Source organism: Aulonocara sp. 'chitande type north' Nkhata Bay, linkage group LG23 (assembly GCF_057382095.1).
Source record: "Aulonocara sp. 'chitande type north' Nkhata Bay isolate Kocher_YH1m ecotype deep benthic linkage group LG23, A_spYH_male_GT1.1, whole genome shotgun sequence".
NCBI lineage: Eukaryota > Metazoa > Chordata > Actinopteri > Cichliformes > Cichlidae > Aulonocara > Aulonocara sp. 'chitande type north' Nkhata Bay.
The window spans coordinates 6,771,928-6,784,146 of record NC_141365.1 but is presented as its reverse complement, the minus strand read 5'-3'; the positions used below and the strand labels follow the sequence as shown (position 1 = coordinate 6,784,146).

The 12,219-nt window shown below is 39.7% G+C and overlaps 1 protein-coding gene across 1 annotated transcript in view; it reads right to left on the bottom strand.

Annotated features, from left to right (window-relative positions):
- Positions 1–441: 441 nt before the first annotated feature.
- The window catches only part of polrmt (polymerase (RNA) mitochondrial (DNA directed)), a 53,587-nt gene continuing 41,809 nt past the window's right edge, over positions 442–12,219 (bottom strand). The window contains exons 17-21 of the mRNA XM_086282799.1: positions 8,473–8,571; positions 8,038–8,110; positions 5,346–5,437; positions 4,262–4,335; positions 442–1,452 (exon numbers count right to left, since the gene is read on the bottom strand). Of these exons, the coding sequence (XP_086138925.1) occupies positions 1,403–1,452; positions 4,262–4,335; positions 5,346–5,437; positions 8,038–8,110; positions 8,473–8,571 (388 nt within the window). The 3' untranslated portion in view covers positions 442–1,402. The remainder of the gene's footprint in view (positions 1,453–4,261; positions 4,336–5,345; positions 5,438–8,037; positions 8,111–8,472; positions 8,572–12,219) is intronic.

The following is a 12,219-nucleotide window of genomic DNA, read 5'->3' as shown; positions in this document are numbered from 1 at the left end:
GCACCCACCAGTTTGAGAATAATTTCTAATAATATGGTAAATGGCCTGTATTTGTATAGTGCTTTACTTAGTCCCTAAGGACCCCAAAGCGCTTTACACTACATTCAGTCATTCACCCATTCACACAAATTCACACATATATTTAAAAGACAAATGTTTAACTAACTTTTCTTATAGTACTCAGCATTAATTGTCATCCCCAAAAACCTGCAGTGCAATCAGCACACACTACTTATGCCCCCTCAAAGATCATTTCCATTTCATTACACTGCCACTCAGCCAGCTTTGTTTGGCTGAGCCTACATTTGCCTTTGAACATCAATGGCACCTTTTGTCTGAAACTGCTGTAACGTTTCCAGCAATGATCAGATAGCACTTCTGCTATTTTTATTTCTACATGTGGCACTGGCCCAGAAAAATAAGATCTGAGTTGATTAGTGAAGCCTGCAAACCCTTTGTGGTACATCTAAAAGGAGGCCTTCATCTAACAGTCTAAACAGCAGCACTGAAATATGCAGATACGATTAAATAACAGGCAGTCCGATTCATCCTGTTTAAGCACACTAAGAATACCAAATGTTTGACTGAAGCTTTGAATAAGTAAGGAGTCATTTTAAGAAGCATGTTTATTTTATTGCAACCGTCAAGTGTTTAGTTACTCCAAGAAGGTGAGAATATTATGGCTCCATCTCAGAGACCCCGACACGTCCGGACATGTCTTGGTTTCTGTGTCCTTTACACTCATTTTACAGTAAAACACATCTTTCAAATGTCTCTTCTTTAAACGTCTTCTGAAGAAGACAAAATGTTTCAGACACCACCCTGCCATTCAGAGGTAGGGGCTGCAGAGGCAGGTCAGTGCTCAGTGGAAATCTTTACATCATGATACCAGCAGACACGCGCACGCACACACACACACACGCACACACACACTGTAGGTAGAATTTTTTTTGCTCGAGTAGCAAAAATATTAGAGTGATGAACAGACTGGCACAGTTCACATTGTATTCAGTATAGCGAATGAACACACTCACTCACTCCCACCCACACTCACACAAACCTGAATATGGCCAGGTAGAGTCTACTAACAGAGGTACTTTTCCGTAATTGAAGTCTTAGCATTTCCATCCAACGCTTATTCCCTCATTTTTCACTTGGATGAGTATCCCACAATCCACCATTTTCCCATCAGTCTAGAAGTCAGTTAATAAGGCGAGTTCGCTGTGTACGCCTCCAACAGCTCCAGCCAGGCTGAGGACCAGGAGGCAGGCAGGGTGCGGCTGGATCAATGTCCTCATGTCTGTGGAAGAAAAGCCGGTAGGGACCCTGGAGCCTGCAGCTTCCCTGCTGCACTCTGTCAATTCCACTCATCTCCTTCTACTGGTTCGCTCTCACCAAGCTCTCAGCTGAAGAAAAAAGTAGATTCTTTCACCCGCTGGAGATCAAAATCACCTGGAGAGGCAGGACGCAATGTGTCAGAGCACATTTAGTCACTGGACAGTAGTTATACAAATTATATGACCTACATAAAAACAAATAAATAAGTGCCACGCAGTATTGCTGCATTTGGTGGAAGAAAAAAAACTGCTGTGTAACACTGATTTCTTATATTATTTAAAAAAAAAGTGCAGACATCTCCTCCAACTGAATCATTCTCACAGAGCTAGTTTCCACGGGAACACATTAAAGGCAGCGTGAGCTATCATGTTTACTTTATTAAAGGAACATTTGTGAGCTACTTTTGGATTGAAAATTAAAATAAATGCATGAAGAACAGCAACAATTAGCTAAAGTTAAGCTGCTGTTATATTTGCATGATAAGGGAAAAGTTTAGCATCACAGCATAGCATTTGGTAATAAACCAAAATATTAGGTGCAATCAAAAGGTTGGGGGATCGAGCATATATAAATGAAGACCAACTTCTTGTAAAAGTCTGAGTCGTTTTTAGAACAGGTACCATTTTTAGCTCACTCCATTCAAGGTCCATTATGCCTCTTTGTACTATCTGCTGGATCCTCTAGGGCAGGGGTGGGCAATCTCAGTCCACGAGGGCCGGTGTCCCTGCAGGCTATAGATGTGTCCTCGAACCAACACAGCTGATTTAAATGGCTAAATTAGTTCCTCAACATGTCCTGAAGTTCTCCAGAGGCCTGGTAACGAACTAATCACGTGATTCAGGTGTGTTGACCCAAGGTGAGATCTAAAACCTGCAGGGACACTGGCCCTCGTGGACTGAGATTGCCCACCCCTGCTTTAGGGTGTCAAAACTTGAACTTGATTTTCATTTTCAGGAAGTGCTATGAAGTCAAGGAGGAGGAATGAGTGAACATTATGTTGGTGTGCCCACAAAACACAACCCATTTTCAGAGTGCTCTGTTCATGCTCTCAGTGGCATGCTGGCACACACCACAGTTTAGGTTGTTTCCACTAAATGTCTTCCCCCTGATGCCTCAGGATGTTACAGCATAACAGAGTCACCAAGTCAACTCGCATCCCAGAATCTGATTCACCATTGCAAATTTGGGTCTGTTTGAATGAGAACATTTATATTTGCTATCTGTAGGAGTTTGAAGACCATGGTGAAAACGCGACGAGAGCAAGTGCGGTCACTTCCTTCCAGTCAGCAACCAAGATGATCCTGAAGAGCAGATTGGCCAAATTTAAATCACATACTTTTTTAAAATTATTTTTAAGTGACTGCATAATACATTGCATAATCCAAATTATTAAAAATAATCTATGATTCATCCAAAATTGATTAAATCTGAGCAAACTGTTCTAAAAGACCAACTACAACCTTTATGCCACAGAAGAAGAGGAGAAAATTATTCTTTTAAGTGGGTTTTTTAAGTGAAACTTTAATGTTCAAATTGGAGGGCACAAGTAAATTTTCCATTACCACATGAATGCTAATTTTAGGTCTGAATGAGGTCCTGTCCTGCACTCTGTGCTTAGCCTTGTGTGCTCTGCCTCTCTGACAGTTAGGTACACCAGCAGGAGCTGCTGTATAAATTATTGAGGAAAGGACACAAAAAGTGAAGAGTGAAAAGGCTTATTATAGCTGGAACATGCTGACATCAAGTTAATATACTAACTAACTAACATAGATATCAATACAGTTTTTTGTTCCTTCATTCATGTTTGGATACTTGCTGCCCTCTTAGCAGGCATCCAAACTGCCCCATAAACTATGCATAATAATTTATTGTCTTTATTATGTTTTTCCTTCAATTATTGGCTCTGTCAGACTGATAATAAGATACTGCACCCAAAACCGATTCATTGAATTGTATTCTTAACTCCAAGTCCAGCACACAAACAGAATAGCTGACAGCCATCATTATTCTCACAGACGGCCAATCAGTTATTCCCAAACTCAGACTCCAGCTGGTAAAACATTCACAGGTTATTGAGTTCTCTCTCCAGCCTTTTTTAAAACCCTAAATTTATAGTTGTAAATACACCTCATCAACTGATGCTCTTCATTACACACACGTTGAAACCGGATAATCATACGTTTCGGATCCTTTATAGTAAAGATTATACTCCACATTCAGTGGGGCCTTCTATTGAAATGAAAACTGCGGACATGCGGGAAAACAGACGCCCGAGGTGCACACCTGACCGGTCTCAGCCACATAAGCTGATTATGCAGAGGAGGGACACAATTAACAGCAATCAATTGGTACAACCCAGCTGTCAGTGCCAAGCAGATCATAAGTGTACAAATGGAGATGGAGCAAGAGGTTGCATAACAGAAAAGCCTGCATCCACCTGACAGAGAGACAGAGAGAGAGACTGCCTCTGTGCACCACATCCATTTAGGAGAACAATGGATAGAAACGCAAATTACATCAAAAGGTAAAGTGAGGAAGCTGGACCTGCAAGTGGCCATGCAGGTTACGAAACACAATGACACAAGCTTATTAGTTTTTACTTATTATTTTTAGTTATTTAGTTTTTGAAAATGTAGGATACTCTAATCTGGGACCAAATCAGGCTATTTGACCAAGTCTGATATGTATGGACAATATTCAACACTAATCAGAATTATAAAGCAAGGAGGAAAATGCAGAATTGTGAATGGATCCAGTTCATACGGTCCACCAGTATTGCCCTTCTGCTAAGAGCTTTAAGGTATACCTGTACAAGTTCTCTTCTGCCCAATTAGGAACAAACCCCATCAGCCTGTACCTTGTCCTTGTAAACACTCCATCAAGTCCAGGTGTTTGGGAGCCACACAGCCTCATTCAAACTGACCTGTCTGGGGCACTTTGGCCAGCAGCATCATCAGCCTTCTATACTCCTGGTACTTTTTGCTCTTGGCTTCAGTCCTGCCACAAAGAGGAGAGTAATAAAGTTAACTCAGAGAAAAATGTGCTTTTGTCTCTATAGGAGTACAAAGTCAAAGGATTTTCAGCCCTCCTACAAACGCAGTTACCTGTTCTTTCTTCCTTATTAACAAAAATAAAACTAACTGAATATATAAATATGTTTTTTGGTTTAAAAATGTAACTACTGGGAAGAAGGTCTCATTGCCACCACTGTAAAGTCCGCTCTGTTTGTCTGTGCAGTTTTGTCATTCTGCAGATCAGTGTGAGAGCAACTTTATACTCTGCATAAAAACTCTACACAGCAAAGTACATTTGTGCACAGGTGAGCTGGGTTATTTTTTGATACTAGAAAAAAATTACTTTAACATTTTGATGAATAAAGAAACCCAAAATGCCTTTGTAGTTCCACATCTCCTCTTCTCTGACACATCCTAGAATGAAAAATGTGTTCGTGAAACTAGGCAGTAACAATGGTAAGAGAGACAAAGAAGGTGCAGTGGAAGTGGATGATGAGCATAACCCATCTTGAGGGGGAGGATAGTAAGACGGACATGGGGAGAGAGAATCATGTTGTATCTAATGTCATGTAGAAACTGTAGAAAATCTCAGTGCTTTACAAGGACACAAAGCCCTGAGATTAGTGGCTATAAAGCCCTCTTATGTTTGTCTAGCTTCTGTTTTATAACCTGTGCACATGTAGTAGCTGAATATGTTCAATCTGTGGTGGCACATATCACAAATATCATAAAAATCTCATTAAAGGTAATACAATCTAGCATAAACACAGACTCGTGAGAATGATGGCTTGTTATGTAAGAACAAGAGGGACAGACAGCAGATAGGTGCAACTAAGTATGAAAATATGAACTAGTAGCTATTACATAATATTTCACTGAAATGTTGATATTGTATGACAAATATTTTGCTGCCTGAGCAACCACAGTAGCGCTCCTGGGATCTGTGTGTATGAGCCCAGTCAAAAGTGCTCCTCCATGTGGGTGCAAACTCACAGGACTCCTGTGCAGTATTTGTAAAGCAGGAAGTTGGACAGCTCTTGAAGGATTGGCTGGCTGTGCAGGGCGACAAACTGTTCCCGACAAACCTGGCAGGAAGACGAGGCAGAGAGAAGTGCACTTTGAGTTAGTTCGGTTTAAACGTTTGACCGTTTGACTCTGGCTTGCTGACCAACTGAACAATGAATGGAGCACAGAAGAAGAAAAAAATCAAGGGATGCAACCAAATCTGGCAAATGGACCAGCTCCAAGAGCTGAAACAACTTTGCCTTGGCTGTATGTTTTCTCCATTTCTGCTTCAAAACCCATTTTTGTCAAATGTACTGAAAGAGAAGGTAGGGTGGAAAGAATTTATTAAAGAAGATAACAGGAAAAGATGAGCTGTGTTGTAATATTATTGCGTTAGTATTTCCATATTTATGCAGGTCTGGATATCACGCAGGTCTAATTAAAATCAAATTATTTTCCATAACTTGAAAGAACCCCATGATACACATTTGCTGGCTCGAGGTGACTTAATTTAATAGCTAATTAACAGTCATTCATGAGAAGATCATAGATCATCCAGCACAATATCACACGGAATCTCTACAGGCACGTCAAACTGCTTATCAGAGACCCTAAAACCTTTGCACCCTTCTGTAAATGCTGATATCGTACTGTGCAAAAGTCTTGAGCCACTCGTCATTTCTTTAGATTTTGTTGCCAAGGAGCCAAACTCTGTAATTTTCTTTAAAAAAAAAAAAAAAAAAATAAGGTCTTTGACTTTCCTTTGGACTAATTTTCAGTTCAGTCATTGTGCCGAAACCTTTTTAGAGGAACTTGTTTTGTTTGTGTGCTGCACCTTAACTCTGACCTATGAATCATTTCAACATAAAAAAGGCACCAATACTCAAGGGACGAACCTGTGTTATGTTGTTACACATAAAAATGTAGCCAGTTTGTTACGAGCAGCCTGTCACAAAAACATTTCTTCTTCCATTTCTTTGCTTGAACCTATGAAAATTTCCAAAGATAACACAATTTGACAACCATGACAGCATAAAGTTGCATTTTTGCACCAACATGGTGATTCCCAAAGAGCAGTTAGCTGAAAGCTAATATCGCAGCACACTGCACCATGCATCCTTAAAAAGATATCCAAGAAAACCAGAAAGTAGAAAACAAAGTGGAGGACAAAAACCAAACCAAAACATGTGTCAGGCCTAAACCTAGATCAAGCCTAGACCTTCAGCTTATTTATCTTCTCTAATGTTCAGTGAAAGCTAATCTGAAATCATCTCAGGGGAAGGGAGGCTGTCAAGAAGCCATTCTAAAGGAAGGGACATGGGGAGAAAAGACTGGTGTTTGCCAAATTACACAAGAACTGGACTGAAAATCAGCGATAACACATCTGATAGAGTCACGAATCCAGATTTGAAAGTTCATGGTTTAACTCCTCATCAGAACAAAATATATTAAAGTCAATATCAAATATTGACTTTCAAGCTTTTTAGGATTGTAAAAACTTTTTTTTGCCTTCTAAACTGTATTTGCATGTATGTTTGCAGATTAAGTGCTGTAACAATTTTCCTCACCATATATAAAGAAACGAAGAGTGGGTCAAGACTTTTGCACAGTACTGTAAATATACAGTAACATATACGGTTTTACTATCAGACTATTTCTCCCCCACATCTTGTTAAAAAAAATCCACACCACCTTTTTAAAGTTTATATGTCTGAACGTATCAGAAGAGCTAGAACTAAAGTTTCTTTCCTTTATGAGTTACCTTTATCAATTATGTTGTTTAAATCAGTTTCCTTAAACTTTTAATTATTGTTATCTGTGGGTGCATTTCACAGTGAATCAGAGGTGTACTCCACACCTCACCCAGCACTGATAGGATCCGTGCCCTTTTAATAGGATGCGCAGTCCAGAGAAATTGGCAGGTGAAGGAAGAATCAGTTGCCATTAAAACAAGGATCTACTTCGTGTGCTTAGGTGTTGACCAAGATATTTAATACCCTCCGTCTACTGCTGTGTTCAATTACCTGTGTAATGAGGAAGGCGTACACTCACACAGATGAGACGGAGAATATGCAAGGGAATAAATATAGTGAGAGGGAACTGCTTCATTGGTTCTAACTCCTCTGAGACTGGGTGAAGACATAAAATCCTGACTGCTCTGAAGCTACATCTACAGAAAATTGGGGCCTTATGGTAATTTGATCCATTTTATTCAATGCTGTGTCTCAGTCTGGGCCTGATGACTGAGTTTCAGCTGGCGGGGGCAGGCAGTCATTTATTCAGCACATCAGCCTGTCTGCTGGTGCTACCTGCAGCCTGTATATGTACAAAGCAGTGACAAAAGCAGTTTGTTTCACTGGCATCACCAAGCTGTTCTCCCAAAACTGAAGCACTAGTCATAGGTGCTGCACAAAATATTTTTATCACCTGCTTCGGCTGTAGAAATGCTAAAAGAAGCTCAGGTCTCAGTGATTTCAGAAACACAAAAACACTGCTCAGCTTCGACTAAAGAAAGCAAGACATAATCAGTGGTGTCATTTTTTAACTTTAATTAATCAGCAAAAGAAGGCAAGCACAAAACCCTGAATATACATGATCAAAACATGCTGGAAACAGCTGTGAAAAAATGAAGTAATCTGCACAGGCGGGAGCAAAAAAAATGACTGCTTTAAAACATTACCTTGTTCATGGTGTCCACAGTGAGCGCATGCGTCCAGAAACAGTCATGAACTGAGACAAAAGTCAGACCAGAACTGAGAGAGGACAAGAAGAGAGGAGACAAAGGCATCATGACAGGTCACGTGCAGCAATTACATCACAGAAAAAGGACAAAAGAAAGAGTAGACAGTGGTCTATAAAAGGTAAGTGCACAGGACTTTATTAGAAACCTAGCAAGTCAACAGCAGTTATTCATTCAAAGCCAATTATAGTGTCATAAAGAGGGAATGAATTAACAGAATGCCTATTTGAGGTGATGAATGGACTTAATATGAGACTGCACTCCTATGGGATCATGCAAATACAGAGAGTGCCAATATCTGACTCTATAAAAATGATTCTGTAACACCAACAAAAAACGTAAAGAATCTTTTATTTCAGGCTTTTGACACGTTACCTGTAGCAGTGGAGAGATGTCAGCATCATGTGTGTGGAGTCCAGAGAGTGAATGAAGTTTGGTGGAAAAGCATTCTTCTGTTTAACTGTGTCTGGTCTCCTGTGAAAAGACAGAGAACAAAGCGCAGACATATAATACCTTATATAGTTATTTTCTCTAATGGTTCCTGTACACAAGCTTGAAATGGCCTCATTATGAACCGTGCTCATAATTCCCCAGAGTGAGACAGTTACCAATCTATCATTTTTGTTTATGTTTAAGTCTTTGTAAAAATAAAACCTCATTTAAATCTTTCCACCATCCCCATCAATAGTGTCTCCTTGTGCACCTCAGGTTACTTCAGAAACTATGTGAGCTTTGCTTCATCGAAGATACGTTCCAATCACTTGCACGCACACATCTGCGAAGCAACAGGGGAAATTTGTGCAGACCCCAAACTCTGCATAAAACTTCACGTTAAGGATTTCACTGGTGTGGAGTAAGCGGAGACCCTGGCTACAGCTCAGAGACAAAAGTGGAGTTTTCCGTGGAATAGTCCTTCATGCCCAAGCCTGGAGGCAATACTCAAGTCAGGAGCATGACCCGGAGCAAGCCTTCTTGTTTTTTCCAACAGTCACAGGGTCAGAGTGTCCGTCCAGAGCTCTACTGTAACATCTTTAACTGTCTGACATATTAAGTGCCAAATGTCCCAGCCACTGTGGCCTTATCACATAACTACTTAACTATTGATAAAGTAAATGGGTACACATGGGTAGCCATGTAGGTCGAATATAGGTCGGTGTAATAGTCATTTACATTCTATACTAGTATAAGCTTCTTGTAAACAAGAATTTAATGTACAGTATATCAATAAAGACCAACTTTCCCACTGTAAAAAAACAACTTGTTTTATACTTTCTTCTGATAAAGAGAGTACACGCTATTTAACTTGAATGTTGACACATGCTGTCTGTGTGTCAAGGATCATTATTGAAGTGACTGCTGTTGCTTCAGGTGTGTAAATGTGAAACTAACTTTAGAGAGCAACAATGATCCTGCTGTTATATCAATGTGGAGGCATGCAGCTTGCTGCAGTTCACCAAATATGACACACACTGAAACTTTGTTTACAACAGCGTCTTTTATATTTAGATATCTATAAAAGTATAAGGTGCACAGTCTATATGCATGTGTCTAATCCTTGTGTGCACATTGTGTGGATATGTGGGGAAATGTTGGGCGTTCAGAGGTTTGAGGGAGAATATTTGGTGGAGATGTCATGGTATGACACGGTACACTTTAATGCAGCACACTGTAAAGACAGGAGGAGGAGGGGGAGTTTTTCAGGCCCAACTACAAAGTCTTTGATCTACAATACATGTCCTTGTCCTCAAAATGAAATTCACTTAAAACAGTTTTGAGCTCACTGAAGAAAATCCAGCATGTGGTCAGATGGAGACTAAAAATGAACGCTGTGCTCAAAGTAATGCAGTGCTGTTCGATGAGACAGCCATTAAGGGGAGGTCTACCAGAATGAAATCACATATGGCTAATAGATTTGTAGGTGGAGTCACTGTACATTATAATGGCACCTTGTGCTAACCATTATGGACTGTTAGATCAGAGGCTGAAAGATAAGGAAGCCATAATGCCCATTAACAAGTTGACATTCTGATCCAAGAGTGTTCAGTGGTCTTTATTACATTAGTACTAATGACCAATGTTGGACCTCTATTTTGAACTACACATCTGTGGTTCACATGTTGACCAAATCTATCCGCATTCATACTGAATGAGTGATAAATAAAAACCTGCCACGGTACAGAAAGATGAAGGCTGTGTTGTCTTTAGGCCAGGCTTAACTTCCATTAACTTTATAGTTACTGAGATTATTTCTTCAGAAAACCTTATCAATGAAATGTCATATTATCTTTTTCGCCAGACACACGCACAGATTGGAGCTTAAGAACTGTGTTTTATTTAAACATGTCTTTAATTAGAGCAGGGCGATATGGCCAAAAATATTTATCACGATATATATTTGAAAATTTGCGATAACGATATAACCGACGATATAATTGATGCGAGACAAAATACAACTCCACAACATTACTAGCGCAAAAAGACAACCTTCCATTTATTTTCACTTAAACAAGAAGCTGGTTTTTATGTACATTAAAGCTTTATAAAAATGTAACAGTGCAAATGCAAATTCCTTGCTGAAAGTTTAACCAAAAGGCATTTCCAGTAGAAATGGGCTGACATATCCTGAGCATAACCATGTATAATATCCACTGAAGTTAAAAAGAGGTGCTTTGCAACATTAAACTGCAGTGTGCAGTACGCATTTTTCGGACCATAAGGTGCACGGGATTATAAGGCACATTAAGCGAAACAAAGCAGTCAGATAAATCAAACTTTATTAAACTCATTCTTCTTGCTTCCTCCACTTCTGTACCATTGATTCATTAATGTTGAATTCTCTGGCAGCTGCTCTATTCCCATGTTGTTGCAGTATATTAATGACTAACCTCGTATTGTGGATGGATTATCTCAGTTGTTCTCCTGACTGAAGTTTGGTCCGTTTACAGCATCCTGCCATGCGATTGCATTTGTCTCTAACCATGAAGAACCTTCACGTTAACTTTTATAAGTGGAAAAGTGTTAGTGTTCGTCCTCCAGCTTCACTGTTTATGTTATGCTAACATAGCTGTGTCGCTAGCGATCACATAGCACATCATTATATACCAGCTAGCCCAACTTCAGTAACCCTACAAACGTCAATGCTGTTTAGTTTCCTGTCTTCATTTATGTTGGAAGTGATAGCAGAGCTGCACGTTTGATTTTTTTCAGAAATCTCTCAGTCAGAACATGCTATATCATGCTTAGGTAACTAGCGAAACTAGCGAGCTAACTTCCGCTAGCTTCCTGCTAACTTCTAACTCCGTTAAATGTAATAACTTTTGTTTTCATGGATGCCTGGAAGTTAAACTTTATAGTTACACCTGGTAAAGCAGCAATGCTGATCGTTTTATTAAAGATGAAAGAATTTAGACAGTTTTTAACTCTAAGTGATGCTGCAGTGTTGTTTGACCTGAAGCATACGGAGTTTAGGACCCAGATTACTCCCAGATTTAAGAGCATCTTAGTCCGACAAATATGACAATAACAACGGCCGCTTGCATGTTCTGCCAAAAAAATGTGCTTTGTCGTGTATCTGACGGACAAACACCAAACCAGTTCCACATCACTGAAGTTGCACCATTTTTACAAACCAATTCTGGTTCATCTGTTTCACTCAACAATCGGCCATGTGCGTATGAAAACAAAGGCACTGCGCATGCGCGTTTTACTCCCATTCTATCGCGATATTTCATTTTCCTATCGTTGCCTAACATTATACCGGTATTACCGTGAACGGTATAATATGGCCCAGCCCTATCTTTAATTGTCCACGTTTTTTTTTTTTATAGGTCGAGAAGTCTAATAAACTTTATTTGATTATGGACAATAATGTCCAGCTAATAAAAATCAATGTAGGAGGAAGAGCACACATGAATTTATTACTGTTAATGGATGCATCGCTAAGATTATTAGTCATAATTGAGCTATAAAAGTCACACTGTGGAATAAAGCCCTGCTGTGTGGACGGATTTCAACATCAATATTTATTTTGTGCTATGTGATCTCCGGGGCGCAGCCTGCTTTATGCTTACAGAAGTAATACAAATGCAATGCTGGTGATTCTGATGATGAAATTGGTGGTTA